Here is a 23987-nt window from a genome sequence, read left to right as displayed (position 1 = left end):
AGTGTCCCTCATAGGCTCCAAGTATTTGAACATTTGTCCCCAGTTGGTGGCACTGTTTTGGAGGTTTGAGGAGGTGCAGACGTGCTGGAGGAAGCATGTCACTGGAGGTGGGCTTTCAGAGTTTTTAAGTCTTTCCAGATTTCCAGTTTCCTTCTGCTTCCTCTGCCTGCTTAAAGATGTAATTGCTCAGTTTTCTACCCTGGCCACCTCTGCTGCCAAGCCTCCCCCGCCATTATGGACTCTAACCCTCTGAAATAAACTCTTCCTTCTGTAAGTTGCCTTTGGTCATGGTGTTTTATCACAGCAACAGAGAAGGAACTAATACAGAAGTTGGTACCAGAGAGTGGGCTATTGATGTTAAGAACCTGATCACATGGTTGTTTAAAGGAATGCAGAAGAGTTTGGAAGTCTGAACTAGAAACGTGGTTGAATGTTGTAAGCAGAGGTTAACAGGCCATTCTAGTAGAAGCCTGGAAGACAGTAGTACTGACAGCAACGTAGTTCCAGAGGGAAACGAAGACTTGAACAACAACTGTGATGTTTGGCAAAGCATCTGGCTGCTATCTGTCTCCAGCCTAAGAGCTTGCCTGAGGTTAAGTTGAAAAGTAATTGACTAATTTCTTTGGTAGAGGAAATATCAAGACAGCCTAACTCAATGGGTGGCATAGTTATTAATGGTGAACACTACGGAGATTTACAATGAAAAAGAGCAAGTGGGGCAGAAAGAAATGCAGCATGTATAGTTTGGGTTGAAAAAGGCTAAGGAGAAAAACTGTCATGGACAAAAGCTGCTAATGAGAGTGAAGCAGGCCAGGGTCCTTCCCAGGCTGGAGGCTGAACTTGGCACATGGTGCTGCCTTTAGAGGCATGAAAGATGCAAGAGTGAAGGGGTCATTGGTTCTTCCTCCGTGGTTTCAGAGAGCTGTTGAGGTCAGGCAGTGTGCAACAAAGGGTGTCCCTGCACAAAGAAGGCCCTGGCAGGCCATCACATGAGGTGGTGAAGGTGAAGCCTGGTTGGCAGTGGAGACCCCGAGAAGACATTCGTGATGCTAGAGCTGTGAGACCTCTACCAAGGAGAGCTGTATACAGGGAGTGGTACCAGCCCGAGAGAGACGTGCATGTTGCACGCAGCAAAGCTGGAGGGGCTGAGCCATCTATTTGTGATTTGTGATTTTTGATTTTACAGGGGCTTACAGTAAGGAGATTGTTTTGAGTCTCAGAAGAGATTTTGAATAGTATTGAGCTGGTAAAGACTATGGAGACTTTTGAAGGTGGACTAAATGCATTCTGTATTTTATATTGTCATGAGCCTATGGGGGCCAGGGAGTGGAATGTGGTAGTTTGAATGAGAATGTCCCCCATAGGCTCCAAACACCTGGCATTTCATCTCCAGTTAGTGGTGCTGTTTTGGGAGGTTTTAGGAGGTGTAGTCTTGCTGAAGAAAGCATGTCACTGGGGGGCAGGCTTTGAGAGCTCTTAAGCCTTACAGGATTTCCAGTTTCTCTGCTTCCTGTGCCTGCTTGTGATTGTTCGGCTTTCTGCTCCAGCCACCTTCTGCTACCATGCCTCCCCAACCATTATGGACTGTTATCCCTTTGGAACCATAAGCCAAATAAACTCTTCCTTCTATAAGTTCACTTGGTTATGGTGTCTTATCATAACAACAGAAAAGTAACTTAGTACAATACAACCACGTGTGTGTGTGTGTGTGTGTGTGTGTGTGTACACATATGTGTGTAGGCCAGAAGTCTCAGGTCCCCATGCTTGCACAGAAAGCACTTTACTGACTGAACCATCTCCTCAGCCCTGATGCTACCTTTGCTACCTTTCTTTTTTTTAAAATTTTTATTTTTTGTCTTTTTGAAGCAGGGTCTCCCTGTAGCCCCAGCTGTCCTGGAACTCACTATGTAGACCAGGCTGGCCTTGAACTCACAGAGATCCACCTGCCTCTGCCTCCCAAGTGCTGGGACTACAGGCGTGCGCCCCCACGGCCGGCTTCTGATGCTACCTTTTATAAAGTATTATAAAGTCTGTTCAATTTCTTTGGCGGCCACTGGCTACTAATCTTGACTCAGAGTGCCTTGGTGATACATGGAGGACATGATTAGGAAGTGCAGATGTGACAGAGAATCAGTGATGCTTGGATAGTTGGGAAGCTGGGTTTACATGGTATTTACTCACTTGAGTACAGACATGCTGCCCAGGGGCTAGAGGACCATCTACGCCATTACTCAACACTCCCAAGGAGCATGAGGTTCTATTTCCATTGTAAGTGGTACAGAGTGGGAGATATGGCCAGTGACTTACTGATGGGTTGTGTGGGCAGTGGGGCTTGGGCAACCCAATAGTGAGAAGCCAAAGAGAGAGGAGAAGCTTAAGGGTAACTCTGGGACACTGGCATAGGTCAGGCCTTCATGTGGCCGAAGCAAGTAACTGACAGATTTGAGTTGGAAGGGCTGGTCTCTGGTTTCTTCAAGGTCGTTTTGTCTTTACCAACTACTGATCATGGGCAGCAAGTTCTCTGTCTTTGTGTCCTTGAGATTTAGAGAACTTTCTCAAAGCTCAATTGGAGCCTTTGGCAAGAGATCATTAGCCAGTGAAACTACTGAATTATGTACCCACCATTTCCTAATGAACAGCGGGACTCACAGGGCAAGACACCTACCTCACAGGGCAAAGCACCTATCTCCATTAGTCACACCCAACAAGAATCATTCCCGGATAGTCACAGCATACACAACCCACTTACTTCTGGGCTTCTAGATGCTGTTCTGTGACCCTCTACCTATCTGAGTTCTTTCTCCTTAAGGTTTTACTCAATCTTTATTTATTCATGGCCAATAACGATCTTTATGGAAAACTAGCTGTATGCCCGGTGCTGCTCTTAGTACTGTGCAGACTCCAACTAACTTTGTCCTTAGAGCATTCCCAAGGCATCTCATCCACAGGTCATACAGACACGTCAGGTAGCTGAAGAGACCGAACGAGTCAATCAAGTGTTCTTCTGAATTGAGTCCACAAGACACAAAGGGCACTGGAGAAAGGGGAACCCCGTGGCCATTGTGTAAATTGAAGAGGAAGCCACTCAGCCAAGGTGAGAGCTGGGCACATAAAATGGCCAGGCAGAGGAGAGCTGCACATCTCTGAGACAAACCTTGGGGCTTCACATCCATTCACCTCCTGGTTTTCAAAATTATAAATACAAATTTGCATGGATTGTCTCCATAACTTCCTCTTACTGCACTTAAGATTAAAATCACAGTATCTTATGAGTATCCAGCATTCTACAGTCTCTAATCTGATCTTCTAATTCTTTTTCATGCTTAGCCATGCTTGTCTTCGGTTAGGTTCTAGGATATACAAGTCACCCTTCCCTACCATAGGGCCTTTGCACTTGCCAGAAATCTCTTCTCTAGGAAACTGCTGTGCTTGCCTCCTTCACTTGCCTTTGAGGCCTCTGGAGATGTCCTCGCCTCAGAAAGCCTCCCCCAAATGACATTCCCTAAAGAAGACCCATAGTCTGGCATGGTGTTTATTTCAGCCCCTTGAAGCTTGTGTTGCAGTTATGGTTTTACTTAATTATTTATTGATGTCTCTACTACTTGCCCTGGGTCACACACTACAAGCTTACAACTAAGCAAAGATTCTGTCTTAACTTGTCTGCTGTGGAGCCTGGATAGGAATTTGTTTTAAAAGCTCTATTTGTCTAGGGCCAAGGTTGAGAACTAGCCCAGCAGACTATGAGTTAGCAAGGCCCAGTGCTGCTGGGAAATGCTCAGTAAACAACTATCCCACCGGGATATGAATGAGGAAAAGACCACCGTGGCTCCCTTCTGTGGTCTCGTCAGTAGGCGTCACTGTGAATGAATCCACCCACCTTGTTTATCCCCAACTAACATCAGCAATAAAGAGGGCAGCACCCAGTCTGCATCACTGGGGAGGGGAAGGGAACCAAGGCCAAACTTACCAGACTTCTGTATTCCAAAACAATGGAACCATCTCTCATTCTCTATTGGTCTATGGGGCAAGGAGCATCAGTATGGGGACCATGTGGTGGGCAGGGCCATTGGCCATACCTGTCCATGGAAAGCTGAGCGACCAGGGTGACGTCCGTGTTGTCAGCGGCAGGCTCGTACTCGTAGTGCAGGAAGTACAGATGGGTTCGGTGGACAGTGAACCGCTCTCGCCGGAACTCGTAACACAGGTCATCCTCATCCAGTTCCGACAGCTGCTTCTGAAGCTTAAAAGAAAGAAGGGGGCTTGGGGACAGGAGGCAAGGCTGCAAGAGGCTCCAGAAGCCTGCCTGCTGTCCTCCGTCCTCCCCGAACTTATTAGCTGTTGCAGTGGTGTTGATGGTTCAACAGAGAGAGGATTCCCAACTTACTTTCCCAGCAATTTTATCTACCTTCAAAAGGTGATCCCAAAGGAAGCTGCCTTCCCCATCCCTGAGATGAGCCCCCGTGTAGCTAAGGACGGTAATGCTCACTGACAAGTGTAGAGGCCACACAAAGCCCTACAAACAAAACAGAGGGTTGTCCTAGGCAGAAGGATAACTTCTAATCAGAAGAACAACTTCTAATAACTCTGGGAAGATATTTGTGGATGAGAACATCCAGAATGGGAAGGAACTCTGTGTGATCTGATGCTTTTCTCTTCCTGGGGCTACAGACTTCAGGGTTCATGCCAGGTACTGGAGAGAAAAACCAAACATATTATCAACACAGAACTCTTGCATGTTAAATTTTACCTAAATTTAATCTGAGTCAAGACAACCTCTTTCTCTGCTGTGCTCTTCTAACTCTGAAAGTCTGTCTTCATTAGTGGAAATGTCTTCAACTAGTTCTGTTTCCTCTTCCTCATCTGGTGAAAAAAGAAGGCTAACCTGCTAGCAAGGAGCTGGTGTGGGACACCTGCAAATGAGGGTAAGTGGATCTGTAGTTCTACAGGTGCCCAACCTACCACACCCCTTCACTTATAGACCTCATGATATCTCTACCATGCAAATGGCCTGCTTTAACAGACAAACAATAGAAATTACAAAGCACAACCACCCGGCAAAACACTAACTACAGTGATGGAACTGGATCAGTAGATGCGGGTGTGGATGGGGTGAGAAGCCTAGGAAAGGACAAAAGAGCTTTCTGGGTAATGGAAATGACTTCCATCATAGCTTGATGTGTGATAGTCACTTGGGTGCACATACTTGTGAACACCCAGACTGGCAAGCATAACTTTGGACAGAGAAGACTTACTATATGCACTTTGCATTTCAATAAAATCGACCCTTAAAAAACAATAATTTCCCAAGGGTCATAGCTGGCTGATATTTTTTCTGTAACATTAGGCCCGTATATCATGTGGCATCATAAATCTGAATATAAATTAAAATTTACATGGTTACATTTACCAACCTGCCTGAAAGAAACAGACGGGTTTTCCAAAAAGGTATATCTTTAAGAATTTCAAAACTGATGGCATAGTTCACAAGAGAGCACATTAACTTGCTTCTTTCTGAGCAGCCCTCTATCAGCTAGGGCCATTGTCTTGATCCATTGTGCCACTGTATTATTTCTCACGAGGTTTGCAGTGGTATGTGTGCATAGATGGCTTTGATTCTTCACTCCTCTCCCCGGAACATCCTCACTCTGAGCAGTGGTGCTTGCTAAAGAGTGAGGCTATCTCCTTATCTGCAGAATCTAGGCTGGACTTGGGATGAGCTTTTGCTAATAGAATTCAGTGGAAGCAACTTCTTCCCTTCCTGAAGCAAGACATCAAGAGACAATGTGTGGCTCTTATACCTCTGCCACAGCCTGGAGCCACAGCCCAGGCTAGCCTGTGGGAGCAGACAGACACCTGGGGCAGGTACATATTTCTCAGTTGTCTACATCGCATGAGCAAACCCAGCCAAGATCAGTTGTGTTGCTCCAACAAGCACTCCTTATAGGTCATTGAGGTTTTACAGGTTCCAGATGATAGGCAACAAATATCACTGGAATTTTGTGGAGGGCACTTTTTTCATTATGTGGCCTGTCTGAAAAAATCTAAGGGCAGCTCAGCTCCTGAGCCCCTGCTCGGCAAGTGCTCAGATTCTTCAGATGGCTCTGGACAGCCCTAGATGCAGCCACACATTTCCAAATGCCCACTAGGAAATCAGCTGAGCCACAGGGGCTTGACATTTCTGATCATTTAGCTAATAGAAGGCCAGGAGGTGGAATTCTCCCTCATCTATAAGTCTATGAACCACAGACACCTTTTGACATGCAGAATTGGATCGAGATACCCCTGGCGACTACCACAGAATGCTCTCTGACCTGTCACCTCACAGGTTCCACATTTTCCAATGATGTTTCCTATGGTACCCAGACTTGCTTTTCCCTCCACATCTCTGTGACTTTCTTTGGGGTCACACCGTTCCCTCCCTGCAAAGCCCTCCCTTGCCCCACTCTTCACCCTCTATTTAACTTTCAAGATTCAGCCTAGATGTTCTTTTTCTGTGAGACTGTTGCTGGCCCTCCCAAGGGGGAGACTGTTGCTGGTCTGTTTCTTCTCTGGACTCCAAGAGGACTCACTCCCTAACTACATTAAGCACTCATCAATTTGAACTGCAATTATTTAAGGACATCTTCCCTTACAAGATGGTAAGACTGAACTGTGCATGAAAAATATTTGCTGTGCACAAGGTGACTTCCATCACTGTGAAGTCTCACCCTTCCAATTTTCCTTTGTTTCCTCTAACTGTATTCACAGAAGGTAATCAATAAGTCGTTTGTGAGACCCATTATTTGCACCAATATTTGCCTTTAAGGGTCTGTGATGGTTTTAGAGAGCAGATAGGGATTCACCAGGCTCTGCGCAGGTGCCAGAATGTGTGTTCTCATCCTCTTCAGAGCACTCCGAGGAGACCCTCATAAACCTCATCTGACAGCTGAGAAAGAAGCCTCAAATTCCCGAGGACTCTTGGGGAAGCCACATCTGAGTCTGTGTGCCCATCACCATGCTGGCTTTCTGGGGAAAACACTCAGCTGGTCTCAGGGAAGGATTCTGACGGTGTGGGGACCAAGGTTCCATCCTTCCTCTGAGGTGAGTGGGTGGCTTAGTAAACTTCCTGAACTCCGACTTCATCAAGTGTAGAAGGGGAGCATTGATGGGGACTACAGGGGACTATAAGAGATACTGCACACACAGAGTGCGGGGTGTGTTCAGCATCACCTGTTGAGACCGTTAGGAAAGGAGTCAACCCTCTAAGACACAAGGCAAGAGTCAGGGGACCGGGGTTAGATGAGCCAGGGTGTCTGTGCTCCTGATTCTTTGCGTGTGTGTGCATGTTTGTGTATGTATGCATGTGCGTATGTTCATGTGGAGGACAGAGGTCAACCTTGGGTCTTGTTCTTTAGGAGCAGGCAGTCCACCTTGTCTTTTGAGATACATCTCTCACTGGGACCTGGTGCTTGCTGGTTTGCCTAGGCTGACTGGCTGGCCATTGAGCTTCAGGGATCTGCCTGACTATGCCTCCCCAGCACTGGATTACAAGTGTATGCCACTGTGTCTGGCGTTCTGTGTGGCTGATAGGGATCAAACTCAGGTCTTCGTGCTTGTGTGGCAAATACTCTCAGGCCTGAGCTATATCCCTAGCCTAGTCCTTCTAATTCTTAAATGACAACAGAATTGCTAACTGAGGAGCTAGAATATGCCAGGAAACCATTAAGTTACTTCCTCTGAGGAAACTTTACCATCAATATCTTCCTCCCTTCCCACACACAGCAGAAAAGCAGAGAGAATGACTCCCATTCAGAAAAGAAACATTTGCAAACTCTTTGCAAGAGTAGAACTGGTTTTTCCTTCTCTTAGTTTTGTTCTGAGGTTCCACTGTGTTGAGAAGGACTTGCACAGGGCTTCTGGTTCCATGGAGGAAAGAGAGGGATATGTGTGGAAGTGTGTGTGTGAGCTTGTGGAGACACATGTCTCCTTTTGATGAGACTTCAAGTAAGTAGTTTACTCTATGTGGGAAGAGCATTAATGATCAGATGATGACAAATATGTACAGTATACATGGGGGTTTCTCTTCCCTTTATAAGAGCCAGGGAAAAGACTTCTCAAGGTCAGTGGCTCTAGCAGATACTTCTAAAGCACCCATATAGTGAATTCTAAAGGCAAGAACTGTATCCCACTTAAATTAGAACCCCTGAGCCTGGAACATCTCAAGAAAGCACCTTGTAAGCTTAGAAGCCTCTGTTGGTGCTGTGAATAATTCATGGAAAGAAGCTATGATCACAAAGGCTGAAGAACTGATAGAACTTCAATGATGTGGAGAGGTTGAAATCAAGTCAAATTCGGGCATCTTTAGCTCCCCTAATAGCCATTTGCTGCCCTCCTCCACACCTGACCTAACATCTTTGTGACCATTAATTAAGTCATTTGGAATACATAAACAGGCTGCTAGTTTCAAACCAACATAAGGGCCAAGCATGCTGTCAGACAGTATCTAAAGCCTGTAGCATAACTGTATCCTCCTCCCTTGCTGTGACCCGTCTACCTGATGTTTCCACCAATGTATTTGAAAGTATGCTGTTTTATAATTTTCTTTGTTTTGTTACCATATAAACTTCATGAAATTGCTATCACATTAGAATATGGTATTTGAGGAGACCCAAATCTGTGTTTCTGGGCTATTGTCATTCACATTTGGCTCCCGAATAAACCACTTCTTTTATCCCTTTGAGGTGAGGGCAGTTTCTTTTGTGACCGTGTCCTTGGCCACTGTCTAGTAAGAAAGGGGGCTGCCATCAAGTAAAGTGTTCACAGAAATACCACTGGAGTGCAGCTTGCCCTGCAGGGAGGGTCAGTTGTAGGGATGCATGCCTTCCTATGAACCTCATGGTATCAGTGGCATCTGCTTCCTAAGCCTGCTTGGGGCTATCACAGTGCTTATAGGAGAGGGCCTAGGAGTTACTGTCTGCCTTCCACACTGGCACAGAAGAAACACATCAGATATGCCACAAGATACCTGTCAGTGGGACTCCAGACCACGCAGATGTCAACTGAGCTTCAGTGTTACCTTAGCATCATCACCATGGCTACACCTTAGCAGATGGAGCATTCACTCTGTGCTAAGTTCTAGATGCAGAGCTGATATTTTCAGGTGCTTTGCTCATTTAATCCTCCGGGGAGCAGCTCTTATTCAAAGGAGGAAACTGAGGCTCAGTCTTTAAACTTCAAGCCAGGGACATTTCATAACAGAATTACTTCTTCCCCAGGATAGATGTGAGGCTGAGATACGACAGCAGAAAACACAATGTGCCGCAAACAAAGCAGGCCAGAAAACTGAAAAGGATCTACAATAAGGTCCCAACACGGCAAAAACAAACAGAAAATGGACTGATGGGAACATTACGAGATTAACAAAGGTTTTCCTGTGAGTGATGGATTCAAAGATAAATTTTATTGCTTCTTTATACCTTTCTCCAGTTAAAGAGATTCTTTGCTATTTTCTCAAATGAGCTAATGGGTGTAGGAGTGCTTTGTAAACTGTAAAGTGCTCCATGGACCTAAGCAATGCGATTATGACTGTGTTATGTACCTGTTCAAATTCTAATGTTGGCTGGCTGCTGACTGTGTGGCTGATATGACCTCAAGAGGAAGAAGCTAGAAGTCTAAACACAGTGTCCTCTTCACCCAGGGACTGGGCAATGTCCCCAGGGAGACAATGAGCTAGAAGGAGTGTTTTCGTTAACAGTGTCTGAAAGCTACTGCACCCTGCTTTCCAGCCACAGGGGAAAACAGGGCTCCCGACAAGTGAGTCACAGAAACAAAAGATGGATTTCTCATGAGATAAAATGCATTTGCTAAATTGCTTCTTTGGGCAGCCAGCTGAGGCACAGGCAGATTTAGACTCAAGGGAAAATGGCCCTTTAAGCAGTTTGCACTTACGCCTTTCCATCCCTAGGGACAATGGTCTAGATTGGCCTTTGAGCTGCTGGAAATGATGGCGGGACATGTCTGAGGGTTCAGAAAGGGTGGACGTGTGTTCCGTGGTTCTGGTCAGGGGGGACTTCTGTTCACAGCTGGGAAAAGCTACAGACTGAGATTATGGGGATACCTGGAAACGGGGACCTGATCTGTCTGACATTCGTTTTCTATGTGACCTTGAAGAAGCCCTGTTTCAATAGTGAAAACAAAAGGTTTGGGCTTCATAAGACCACCCTCAAAAATCAGCAGGTTGCTTGCAGTGAGCATGGCATGGCAGGGGCTCTCATTTAGTCCTTACACCTTAACCTCCCATGGGTTAGGCCCCTCTCTGTCTTGTCTTTCTCATGAAGGCTTTATCATCTGATCGTCTGAAAGGTTTAGTCATGTGTTCAAGGTGACATGATCAAGCGAATTCAGCAGCTGAGACTAAAACTGGGGACATTCCCTTTCAGCTTTTGTAGTAACCAGGTCACTGAAAAGTCAGGTCAAGTGGTCTCCGAGGTTCTGTCTAGCGCTAATCATGCAGCAAGATGATTCTGTGGCTATGTAACAAGAGACCATTCTGCTGGGGCTCAGCCTTGGCAGTTTCTTTGGTTTCCCTTTCTTTTTCCTGGCATTCTAAATTCTAAGAAAAACCCACAGCTAACTAGGCATGATGGTACACTTGGTAAAACTGAAGAAGTGAGGGTGAGGCCAGCCTGGGCTACATAGGGAGGTGAGACAAAGCACACTTAAGGAATTAGGAAGTTAAGTGCCAAAGACATTAAGTTCACGAAACTGAGTTATCTAGAGACCTGCAGATAAAATCAGACTGCCCTTCCTTATTCTCTAATTCCATGCATCAACATACACGAAGGATGTGGACTGTTGTGGTGTTTAAACTGCAGCAAGCAATATAGCTGCAACTGTCTCCAGGAGATCAAGGTCACCTGTGATGCTCCAGGAAGGGATGGAGATAACGGACACAGGCCCTGGAGATGATGAACACTATACCCCCATCTTTTCCCTACCAAAGCCTTCCTATGGCCCTGAGTTCACCAAGATGGAACTTTAAGGATGAGAGCTTCCTTCATTTTTCCAGAGCCTCCCCCTGAATTCCTTCCTATCAGCTCTCATCTCCTGAGTATTGCTTCCAAGTGGTAAGCAGATGGACTTAGATCTGGTAACAGCTGTAGAGGGCTCAGTGCATACATTACTTAAAGCCGCAGAGACATCCTGTGCCTACCATTACCCACAATCTCTCTTCCTGGGCACACAGCTGGGCTGGGCTTCCCGCCTCCTTGCAGTCAAGGGCACCACTGGTCTAAGACCCAGTCCAGGGCATTTTGACAGATGAGGTTGCATGAGTGCTACTTTTGAGTCTCACTCAAACATTAACTGTCACTTTCTTTTCTTGGCTGATATCCAGAGTAAAAGAATCCAGCAGAGGAATCCAGGGCTTCTTGGAGGGAAGAAACACAGACAGAAGGGGCCTTGCCCTTCTGCTAGTGGGTAAGTTAACACTAAACATATTGCTTATACTTTCAAAGTAATTTGGAAATGGACTTTCATTTGTGTTTACTCAACACTTGTATGAGATAGTCAGGATGGATCTTGTTGCCCTCAGATTAAAGGTGAGGAAATAGGGCTAGGGAGACAACTCAGTGAGTAGTGTTCATTACGCAAGCATGAGCACCTGCATTTGGACCCTCAGCACTCATGTATGATCCGGGCAAGGGGGTATGTGTCTGTAACCCCAGTGCTGTAGATAGAGACAGAGATATCTGGCCAGTTAGTTTAACTGATTTGGTGAACTCTAGGTTCAATGAGTGATTCTGTCTCAAGAAAAGAAGGTAGAGACTGATAGAGGGAGGGAGTGTTCAGTGTGGACCTCTGACCTTCACATGCACAAAGACATACACAGACACATACATATATCACATACAAACACACATACACACACATACAGATACACACATACACAGATGCAGACAGATAGACAGACACACACACACACAGAAGAAATGTGGTCCCAGAGATCTGCTCAGAGACCCTGGGGCTCCACACTTGTCTCCTGAAATCTAATCCAAGGCTCATCCCTGTGGTTTCCATGAAACAATTAAGTTTTATTAAAGCACACAGGGAGAGAAAGATCACTGGCTCCCTCTTGCCTGCTGTGTGTATTAAGCAACAAGTTCCAAGAACCCAAAGCGGCTTTCACTCAGGAGTACAAACTGTGACTCACTGTCATTCTTCCACTGGGAGAGGAGGAACATTCAAGTATGTTCAGTGACGTTTCAGAAGGCCTCTCTCTGCAGACCCTCACTTAGAGGAGTCAGAGAAGAAAATGGCTGGGTCTCCTCTCTCCCCGATACCAGCATTAATGTCTACACAGCACACAGTTAACAGGCTATTATTTCATGTCCACCCCGGCAAGGAATGGACCCCAAGCCCCCATTTCTGCATTTCAATGGACCCTATGGAGTAGGGAGAAAGGCAGAGATGCAAATCAGTAATTATAAGTCAGTGTGACTGTTGCATAGGACTGTCCTCTGACACACAGACTGTGGACAGATGCCTTCTTCCCAAGCTTGGTTGCACCTGCTTGCCCAGGATCATCACAGCTAAGCTTGTTGACTTACTCTCAGCAAGAAAGGAGGGACAGGGAGAGTCAGCCACACCTCCCAACCAACCAGTTGGCCCTAGTTGCAGGAGGAGTGAGGGGTCAGGGATATGGGTATATAAACCAAGGCAGCCCAGGGGAAGCCTTCTTGCCATTTCATGCAGAGTCGCAATTCCCACCTGGATGGAGACTGTCCAGTATGGCCTTAGGAGGGGAGCATCTACACACCTGTAAGGAAATCCTCACCCACTGCTCTGTAAGTAAGCCCCATAAACTCACTGGTTTCCCAGACTGCAGTTTGTCATAGGGACTAAAAGAGGAGGAAGGAGGCCAGACATCATTTGTACCTCCCAGAAGGAATTTTAGCTACAGTGACTATAACATGAATATAACTTGATCGTGGGTAGTAGGTGCTAGGTGCCACATTTTTCTAAGCAACCAATCTGCCTGTCAGTCTCTTCGATGTTGCTGTGATAAAACACTCTGATAAAAGCCATTTAAGAGAGAAAGAAAGTAGCACTTAGCTCACAATTACAGGTTACAGTCCAGCATGATGGGGAAGTCAGATCATGAAGAGCTTGAAGCAGCTGGTCACATTATACCCACAGTCAGAAGAGAGCAATGGATACGTACATCCTAGCACTCAGCTCGCTTTCCCTACTCTTCTACAGTCCAGGATCCCCTGTCAAGGGAGTGGTGTCACCCACAGGGGCAGGTCATCCCACCTCAGTGCAATCCAGATAATTCCCCACAGGTGTGCTCAGAGGTCCATCTCCTGGATGATTCTAGGTCCTGTCAAGTTGACAATTAGTACTAAGTACCACACTGCCTGATCTTATTGTCTTTTAAAGTCTATCGGTTGGTATCACTGATTTCATTTTACAGATGGGTTACAGAGAATTTAATAGATGACCTGAAGTCCCATAGATTATTTTTCATGAGACAGTGTTACATAAGAAGACAGGACACTACCTGATGAGTGTCCAAAGATGACTGCAAAAGAGCCAAGGGGCAAACGGACTCTGTGTAAGTTGGGGCTGAGCAGTCACTAGGCCCCTAGCCACAAGGGCAAGCCTGTACCGAGGCAGATGCACGGACTGAGTCTCCTTGCTCCAGGCTCCGCCTCTTCTCATCCCCATCTTTGGTCCCCCAGACCACACTGTGATTCTTCAGGTTTGGAGCTTAAAGTATCCACAGAAGGTCACTGGAGAGTAGCTCTGGGCAGTCAGTCTAAGTGCTCCAGGTGCTATCCATGCTGGGCTCTGCTGCCCTGGCATGATTGAAGAGCTGCTGGCATGCAGCTGGCCTGTGAGTGCACCAGCACATTCTGGTTTTCCTCCGGGGTTTCTCCGGGATACAGCTGTTTCCAAACAGCCATCTGTTCCTTGGCAGTGCTGTACGAAATGATGCCATAAAGTGTTTATAGAATCTGTTTATATGTGTCTTATTTCTAACTTCTAATTGAGCCACGGTAATGCTGCTGTCCTTTCTTCCTAGTAAACTCAGTGTCAGGGATGGGGGATCCAAAGTTGGAAGCCTTCTTCATTTCAGAGGTGAGGTGGGATCTCAGAGGGGCTGAAGGGAAGGTGTCTCAGATGAGCTTTTCCCAACATACAAAACAGTAATTACTTATAGTTGTTGGTACCCTGGTTACCTTAACCCTCAGTCCTCTTAACATAGCCTTGGGGGGGGGGTTAATTTAATGGTCATTTTACAGATGAGAAAACTGAGGCTCACAGACAGCTGAAATTATACTTGAAATTATAGACCTAGCTCAGGGCCAGATTTTCTGATTCCATATCCTAGGAACTTTCTGGCACACAAATGTTTTAGGAAAATCACTTGTTATAGTTCATACAGTCAACAAGACAGACTGAGAAAGAGCCAGGTGGCAGGTAGTCTTTTATAGGAATACAGATATATTGATAGATAATAAAACCGATACCATGAATTGGTTGTGGACACGGCTCAGTGGGGGAAGTGCCTGCGTACAAGCGTGAGGTACTGAGCTGGCATCTCCAGCACCTACATAAAAGCTCAATGTGGTTTGTGCATATCTGTGACCCTGGAAGAGGGGTGACAGCTGGATCCCTGATCTCACTTGTCACCCAAGCAGATCAATGAATTAAGGTTCACTGAGAGACCCTATTTCAACAAGGTAAGGTGGGGAGGAAAAGAGGACACCCAGTGTTAACCTCTGGTTCCACATGTGCATCCACACACACACACACACACACACACACACACACACACACACACACACAATGAGGTCATGAAGAATGTTATGAAGAAAAATGAAGGAAGGGAGAATGGGAGATAGGGTATGTGGGGGAGGGGTGGCAACTGCAATTTTAGGTTGGGGAATACTTTTAAAAGTTGTAGGGATACTGGTTGATGGTGAATCAGAGCTCAGTATCAGCTCCCGCTCTGCCACCAACCTGTTCTGTGACTAACTCTCTAAGCCTCCATCTCCTCCTCCATAAATGGAAATAGTCACCACTGCTTTGCAGGGTCAGAGGAAGAGTAAGGAGGATTAAAGGAAACAAGCAGGAGGATCACAGGGGACTTGTTATGGATATCATGCCACATCTGAATCTGCAGCTGTCCACCAGGGCAGCACAGCTCTGCTTCTAGAGCCTTAAAGTTAGGTAGAGCTGCTTGCAAATGCTGTCCGTATCCTTTAGGATCTGTGTGACTTGGAGCAAATAACCTGTTTCTGTGACTTGTGATTCACAAGGCCTCCCTCCCATAGTGGTGAAGATTACAGCCGTATTTCCCTTTCTTTTCCCCTGCAGGAAATCTCCAACTCCTAAAAGCTAGCAGAAAGTGGAGGGAGCTCTTGGAAGAGCACAAAGAACTGTTACAATGCCAGAGAGATTCGGGTGACTAGTACCCAGCCTAGGGATGCCCAGCAGGCTTTTGTGCTCACACTATTGCTAGGAGATTGGGACCGATAACCCAGAGTGCTGGTTTGGGGAGAGTATGCTGCCTAGGACCGGGTGGATAGAGTACAGTCATCAATTAGAGATGTTTGGTCTTCAGATGCTGCTGCCTACAATGCCATACAGATTGATTCAAAGTCATTGGCGTCCAGTCTTTGGCTTATTTTAATGTATTTATTTTTTACTTTGTAGATGTCTGATATGTTTTCTAGTCAGTTGCTAGTAGAACAACAGAGAACTCTTTAATCATTGGTCTCTGAATTAAACACCTTCATGTATGTGTTGTTTTCTCTCTCTTTTTTTTTGGCTGCCAGGGACCTGAACGTAGAAAGGGCTGTTCCTGGGGCTGATAAACCCAAAGTGACAGCTGTCAGGAAAGAATGTGCAGAACTAGCAGGGATCCCAGGCCTTTTCCTGCCTTGGTAGACAGCATCCTTCCTCAGCCTAACCCTCTGGCCCCTTCAGCCTACTCTGCATCTTTTGTCATCAAAAATTATAAACCGAGTTCAGTCTATTTGAGATACTAAAGGTTCCCACACAAACTGGTCACACCTATTCAATGGATTTGCATTTAAAAGGGTGAGCCTGCTTCACCAGCAACCTCCTGTGGGTGGAGCAAAGCCTTCTGGATAAGACACCCTTACTCTGTGGTACAATGCTTAGTTAGGGAGCTATGCTCTGCTCAGTGACAGGTGGCCTGTTAGGGACAAGGGTTAGGTGTCCTTAGAGGACAGGACTAAGATGAATGGTCTCCTTATAGAGGTAATGCTTTCAAGTTAACAGGAGTACAACTGTTTTGCATGTGGAGCTGGCTAACAGCATTGTCTTGGAGGTCATGACCTCGCAGACTTTGGAGGATTCCAGCAAGATGCCAGAATACAGGAGTTCTGAACAGGAAGTGGGTTGAGAGCAACCTTGACTTTCTGTGTTCCGAGCACCAGGGTTTCTGGAATATGCCCTAGGAATGGTAGTCATGGAAGAGGGAGGGAGATGCTAATGTACAGAATTCTCATGTCCATTCCTGCTCCACGTAATGAACCATAAACAACTGATGCATATTAGTGATGACGGCATTATATTGCATCGTATATGAACTTGCTGGTTCCAGAGACCAATGTCCAGGCAAACTATGGGACGAGAGTGGCTGTATCTCATCAATTGCTGTCATTCAATCTTCCTGGTGGAGCCTTTTGTCTTGTAAGCCTGTCTGTCTGTGACAGTCCCTGGTTGAAGTCTTGGAATGGGGCCCTGCTCCTCACATCCCAGCTCCTTGCTGCAGAGGCAGATCACAACCAGCCAAATCTACTCAGGAAGATTGCCTGACCAAAAGCAAATGTGACAACACCCGCCCATGAGACATAGATGGATTTCAAAGGGACACCACAGGTTCTCCTCTCTGCCAGCCACCTCCCTCCTCCAGCGAACTGTTAATCAAACCTGAAATCTATTCATAAACTGACAGTTATCTTCAGGCAGGCTGGGTGTTGCCACGTGCAGACTCCCAATGTACACAGTGTTCTTGGCATCAAGCCCTTCTTTTTGGATGATTTCACATGAGTTCTTCACAAAACTCCCAGAAAGACATCTCTGTCCCTATCGATCAGATGGTAAACCTGAGGCTAAGAGCATTTGTGGGCTTTGCTGAGGCCATCTGTCTACCAAATGAAGGCTGCTCACCTCCAGGGAGCTCACACCTTCTTCCTCCTCACCGCATCATTCCCAAATGAGGAAGTAACAGTGAAGATGAGAACACGGTCCTCCTTCACCACCAGAGCCTGTGCCCCTGCACTCTGCTGGGCTTCACCTCGGGCCTCCTCTGCTTCTCCATACTAAGTCCACATTGCAGACCCCTCATTCCTACATACCTAGCCTTCAGATCTGACCTGGCCAGGTCTGGTGGTATAGGCTTGTAATCACAACAAGCTCAAGTACAGTCTAGGCTACAGAGTGAGTGCACAGCCAGTTTGGACAACTTAACAAAACTTCATGTCTCAAAATGAAAATCAAACCAAGCAAAGGGAATGGGGATGTACCTCTGTGGTGGTATCTCCCAGCATGTGTGACACCCTAGGTTCAATCTCCAATACTGGTGAGCCTCTTTCTCCTAGTCATGTGACACTCCCTTCCTCCCACACACCCTCAGAGCACTACCACCATGCTGGTGCTTGTCATGATGTGACAACTTCATGCTTTTCTGCAGACAGGCACTGTGAGAGCCAGGTTTCACCCTACATCGCTTCCTGCCCCATCACAAGCCCCATGGCTGGGGACTCAGTGAGCATCTGCTGGGCAGATGAATGAGTCTTGAGGCTTGCACAGTCTGCCGTGGGACCCGTTCCCATCTGGAGCCTGAGGTTCAGTGAAGCGGGTCTTGAATGCTACCTCCAGACTCAAGACCATCTGTGCACTGTGCCGACTACTCCTACAGAGCTCAGAGCATCAGTTTTGCTCTGGACCCTGGATCTGATCCTGTCCCCCTAGCTGTGTTTGCACATCACCCTTGCCATGCTAGAGGACCAGGCGGTGGGTTACTCACAGAACAGGGTACGGGAAGTGCACTGTCCAGACTGTCTCCTTGTGCAGCACCTGCTGATGGCTGATTCAACCTACAACATAGCCAGCAGAGACACCTGTCTGGCAGGGCACAGGGACCTGCTGTCTTCATTCATGCATGAATGCTGTACCTGCTCCCCTGTCCTTAGGATCCACAAAGCAGTCCAGCCGGGCTCTCCACTCCTGCTGTTCCTGGTCCAGGTAAGAACCCCATGGCCATCTCTTCACCAGGGCTGGGAAACGGCCTCTGCGTGCTTTCCCTCTTCCCAGTCTTGTTCCTTTTATTCTGTTCTCTGCACAGACTTTCCTCAAATGTAAATGTGACCGTATCTACAAAATCAATAGGCTACACTCCAAACTCACATTGCAGCCAAGGCCCTTCTGTTCAGCTGCACTTGCTGCCTGGCTCCCAGTGTGCTCTGTTGTTGAACAGAAGCCGCCAGCACCCTCTCCTCTGCCATTCCCTCTTCACCTGCCCTTCCCTTGACCAATGTCTCATTCCTCTTACATCTGTCCACTACATTCACTCACTGAACATTTATTATGTGCCTGATTCTATTCTAGAGAAGGGACACCAGAGGAGAATGGCCTAAAGTCTCCAACCTAGGAATCTCATATTTGGGGGGAAAATACTAGGAAACAAATACCTGAACTAGGTAATGGCAGATAGTTGTATATGCTCTGATGGAAAGAAAATGAGGCAGGTCACAGAAAATGGCTTAAGGGGTTTCTCAATGCCACATTGGGCACATTTATGCCACACTGGGCATATTTTAAACATGCTAGGCAGGGGCGTGATGTGCCAGGCAGTGAAGCAACATGAACACAGGTCCAATGGGGAGCTGGGGATGCAGGGGGAAGGGCTGATGCACGGTAGTTGGTAGGAAGTAGCTGGGATGCCGAGTGCTCAGAGCAGGCCACGCTTGTTTTCCGGGCCACCCAGACCTGGACAGCCTTTCTTCTTGGCCTGTCCAGGGGTTGTTGTGTCAGCTTGCATATGGGTCAGTCTCTAATGTCCTTATTGGGGCCTGCAGAGCTCCTGACGTATGGCTGGCATCTATGTAGGCATAAGGAGTGAATAAGCACAGTCCTAGATTCTGAGCAAGGTGGTGAGTGACTTCTTCATCCTCAAGATCCATGTAAGGAAAGGAGGAGGTGGTGGGAAAAGCCTTTGAGACACTCAGACAGAGTTCCGGCTTCATGTGGCACCTAGTTGCTCACCATGGCAGCCCAGGGATGTGGATGCTCAGAGGGGAACAGCCTCAGAGGGGAAATGAGGGAAAGAAGAGTTTTCTTTGGGCATTTGGAGGGGGTCAAATGGGCACTCATCCATCAGTGGTGAGAGCAAATGGACCTGAGCCAAAGAAACTAGTGGGAAACAGAGGGACGCAGGGTGGGTGGAAAGCACTATTTCTTAGAGCCCGAAAAGTTCAAGTGCCCAATAAATTTCCTTCTCTGTTGCCAGCAGAGAAATGCAGACACAGAGAACTCTGGGGCAAGAGGAGCCAGAGGAGGCGGTAACTTCACTGTGACTCAAGAGGGCAGCGGTGGCATTGTGACCAGGCATCTCACCAGAGGCCAGGTGAACGTGTGCCTCCTGACCTTCCACAGGGAGACTAAAAGACTTCTCATGACATCCAAGGTAGCTACAAATACCACACCAATCCCAGGGGAAAATCTAGACTCAGATAGTTCATAACCTAGTTTACAAAGGATCCTCTGACCAGCTACAGATCCTTGCATCTGGCTGCTGCTGGCTGCGTGCTCTTCCTCACGGGTCCCCATCCTGTTCTCACAACCCGTCCTGCCTCACGTCCTTCGTACAGCTATACTCTCCATCTGGAATGCACTTCCTTGCTTTGCTGAAGCTGGCTTTCCGTTCATTTAGGTTTCAGACTGAGCTTTATCTCTTTATTGCAATCTTGCTTATCCTCTGAGAATCTGCCTGGCTTCTCACTAGCCTTTGCTGTGTAGCACTCATTACTAGCCAGTCATTTTTCCTGACAGCTCGGCTAGTTATCCATTAGTTGTGTTTCTCTGACTGGGATACATATTCCCCAAGGGCAGGGAACATTGTCCTTTTAGCTTATCATTACTCAGTGCTCGGAACAAACACTTTGTACATGTTTGTACACTGAATGAATGAAGTAATCACTTCTGTGTCTGACACCTGGGGCCCAGGAGAGAACAAACGCCTACTGAGCATCTGCTATCTGGCTACTGAGCTGGGGGTTGTTTTACCTGCCATTTCTTTCCTTCCCATTTGACAGTTGAGGAAACAGAGATACAGAAACACAAAGTGTCCTATTTAAGGCCACACAGGCATTAATAGGAAGGTAATAACTAGAGTCCAACTCAGGTCAGCCTGACGCCTGTGCCCTGCTTCCTGTGGCTAAAGTGTTCCTTTCCCAAATGCTTAGAGTTCAATGTTGGTCACAGCTGGCCTCCTTCCTTGCTGTGTGACCCACAGGCAACCTGCTAGGCTCTGCCTTCAATTCTTTCCATGGTAAAAGAGGGATTCTACGACCATCACATAAGCTATAGCATATGAAAGAATAGGAAATAGAAAAAACCAGAGTAGACCTCAGCTGTGCCTGTGACTACCCCCACCCAATACTTCCTTGGCCTACACTGACCCAGGAAGGAACCAGTCCCTGTGGAAATCTTCTGTCACCCCAGGCACCAACCAAGCAGAACCCAGGGTCCCAGACGGATGCCTCCACCACAAACATTGTAGTTTCATGAGGCACACACTGATATCTGATGACTTGCTCTGCCTAGAAACTCGCTCTGATCCACTCCACAGCTGAATGTACCCTCCCACGCCCATAATAATCTGCAGGAAGTGGCTAGATGACCTGCCTATTGCCTGCCCAGGCCACAGATCCCAGGGAAGTTGAGGTGTCTTGTTTCCTTCCCTGAGCTGGATGCAGAACCCAACAAAGGATCACAGCAGACAAATGGAAGCGTGGCCCCTGTCTCCCACCATCCAGGAAGACTCACATTCTCACTGTTGACATCGGTCTCACTGGGGCAGCCGAACAGCTCCCGCCGCAGGAGGTTGCCATCATACTCCAGGAAGGTCAGGTAGAGGTTGCGGAAGAACTCCACATGCTTGTTCTTTACCCTTAGCTTCTTGGGAGAATTCCAATGGATGACCTGGAGGGCAGCAATGAGGCAGTCAGACCAGCTGGAACCACACATCATACATAGGACTCCACGGCCTGGGACTGGGCCAGGACGTTGTGAGTCTGTGACTCATTCATTCATTCTATATCTTTGGCAGAGCAGTGGTGAGCAAGCGCAGGGTGATGCATCAAATCCCACCTCTGTTCTAAGTCATCATTTAATCTTGGACAGGCTCTCTAATCGCTCTGTGTCTGTTTCTCTATCTTATGACACAGGAATACTCAGGGTTCTGGCCTATACCAGTTATTAGATTTTCATTTTATCTCTGGATTCTTTGCCAGCTGAGATGCAGAGGATGGGACTCTGCAGACCTGTTTGGGTGCTGCTGACAGGACCAGGAGAGGGAGACTTAGGGCTCGAGGAGGGGGAAGACCTGGTTCTTCCCCGAGACTTCCTGTTCCAGAGAACATCACTTGGCTTCCTGTCTTACCTAAGCTGCAGTCCTTCCTTCTTTCAGAGAAAGCTAAATTCATGTCATGGATTTTCCAATGACACAATATGTCCTATTGTTCTTGCTTCTCTGTCCAGAGCTGCTGCCTCTGACATGGGCTGGTGACCCCACCCAGGGGTGCAAGTTTTAATTCTCCCTATCACTTGCCTCTGTTCTTCAAGTTCCACAGGTGCTGTCTCCTGCAATTTCCTATATGTGTTTCATTTAGGGACCAAGTCAACACTTTATGCCTGGTTAATGCTTCTAAAGATTAAATTCTCTGTTCAAATAATTAGTGTCGTCTCTGTCTCCAGGGAGGGCTCTGAGTGACAGAGCCTCACAGAGCTGCCGTGAAAAATAAGCAAGTTAGCACGTGCAAGCCAGGCACTGGGTAAGTGCTCATAAAACACTGGCTCTATTTAGCACTTGCAGTTCATCAGATTTGGAGACGTGCTGAGCATGTGACCCTGGGGACTGCCCACAGCACATGTGTGGTCCACTAACAAGTCATTAGAAGGAACAGAGGAAGGAGGAGCAGGAAACAAAGATAGCTCTGGGATACTCTGAGAAGCATCATAAAATGCTCGTGCTGGGGCTCAGAGGATAGGCATGAAGTTCCTGCAAAGAAAGGATGGAATGAGGCATGTGGGAAGGACCACGCTGAAGCTAGGATACATGGGGTGAGGCGTGGAAGAAAGGAAGGGCACCCAGCTGGACCAACCTCCTGGACCTGGGAGGCCTGCATTCGGAATTCACTGTAGATTACCCAGGAGGGGCAAAAATGATTGGCTAGGTTTTAGGAAGATCACTGTACACAAAGATGTGCTGGTAGGGTGGGTGGGCAAAACCAGAGGAGGATCTTGGCAATGTGCTAGTTCTAATTTCCAGCTGAGAAAAAAGGCTTTGGGGACCCATTTTCTGATTTGGTTGGAAAGATAAAATATGAAAAAAAAGTGAGAAATGTAATCAAACATTTTGAGTGTTTAATATGTACTAAAATTGTTCCAAGTACTTTAATGATTAATATTTATTGGTACTTTATTCCTAGAAATAATTATTATCATATGGTAATTATTTTTTGTGTTTTGTTTGTTTTTTAGTCTTTTTGAGACAACATCTCCCTGTAGCCCCAGTTGGCCTGGAAATCACTATGTAGACCAAGCTGGCCTTGGAATCACAGAGATCCACCAGCCTCTGCCACCCAAGTGCTTGGACTAAAGGTATGTGCCACCATGCCTGGCCATATGGTAACTACTAATAATTAATAATCTGAATTAGTTTTTCGTGCAAAAAGTCTATGGGACATCACTGTGATCAGCACCCCTATCAAGATAGGGAAAGGGAGGCTCCAGAAAATTCTCTTTTATTCATGTCTTACCTGCCCAATCACTGTGTTTTGCAGAGCTGGGTGTGGGGCCCTGTACAGGTAGAAAGGGCTGTAGAGGTCTGAAGACAGAGTGACTGATGGATGAAGCTGCCAGCAGATCTGAACATTGGACTGGGGCTGAAGTGGAGAGTGACAGTGGGCTCAGGAGAAGTCACTCTGCTAAGGACAGAAGAGCCAAGGAAGGGTCCCAAGGAACTGTTCCATTGTGGTGGCCCCCATCATCACTGGTCACACTCCCAATGTTCACAGCAGATGCCAAGCAACGTCAAGCCTCAGCACAGAGTGACAATATGTGCTGGACCCATAGGGCCTCAGTGGGAGACTCGTGAGGGGAAGTGGAAGCCTGTACTGAGTGCCTCCACACCTTGCCGGCTGGGAGCCGTTTCCCAAGAGATAAACAGCAGGTTTACCTTCACTGTTGCTATAGTTTGAAGGTTTCCCCCAAAGTTCATGTGTTGGCAACTTAATCCTCAACTCACATGTTAAGAAGTGGACTCTTTATCCCCTAGGTTAAAGGGAAAGAAGGAGCTCAATAGGGGTAGGATCATAGGAGAAGGGTATTAGTAAGGGAGAAAGGGGGGAAATGGGGGCACCTTAAGTCTCACCATGATGGAGGGGTGAGACAATGTGAGAGATAAACAATGCTTAGCTAGTTTTGAAAATCAGAGAGAACCATATTACTTCTACAACCTATTGACAAATTATACATAGGAGATCAAGAAATTATGTCTAGGTAAGGTTTATCTGAGAACAACTGGTCTTTGCCCAAGATTTATCTACATGACAAACAGTAATTAAAAGTATCAGATTGGTAGAACTAACCCTCTTGGGTGTTTAACAGACATACTTTCAGGCCTATAATAATTTGGTCAGAGGGACATAAAGGACACTTTTTGCTCCTTTCCCTCCTAGGTCGAC

At 46.9% G+C, this 23987-nt stretch overlaps 1 protein-coding gene across 5 annotated transcripts in view; it reads right to left on the bottom strand.

Moving 5' to 3' along the window:
- Large1 (LARGE xylosyl- and glucuronyltransferase 1) overlaps window positions 1–23987 on the bottom strand; it is a 581831-nt gene that overhangs the window by 34260 nt on the left and 523584 nt on the right. For 4 of the 5 annotated variants that reach the window (XM_029568309.1, XM_029568308.1, XM_008843101.3 and 1 more), the window contains 2 exons: window positions 21067–21222; window positions 4077–4240 (listed from right to left, as the gene is read on the bottom strand). In XM_029568309.1, the coding sequence (XP_029424169.1) occupies window positions 4077–4240; window positions 21067–21222 (320 nt within the window). The remainder of the gene's footprint in view (window positions 1–4076; window positions 4241–21066; window positions 21223–23987) is intronic. The other variant, XM_029568310.1, reaches the window with a different exon arrangement.

The sequence above is a fragment of the Nannospalax galili genome, unplaced genomic scaffold (genome assembly GCF_000622305.1).
Source record: "Nannospalax galili isolate Female #2095 unplaced genomic scaffold, S.galili_v1.0 scaffold39, whole genome shotgun sequence".
In the NCBI taxonomy this organism is placed as follows: domain Eukaryota; kingdom Metazoa; phylum Chordata; class Mammalia; order Rodentia; family Spalacidae; genus Nannospalax; species Nannospalax galili.
This window is presented reverse-complemented; position numbering and strand designations above follow the sequence as displayed.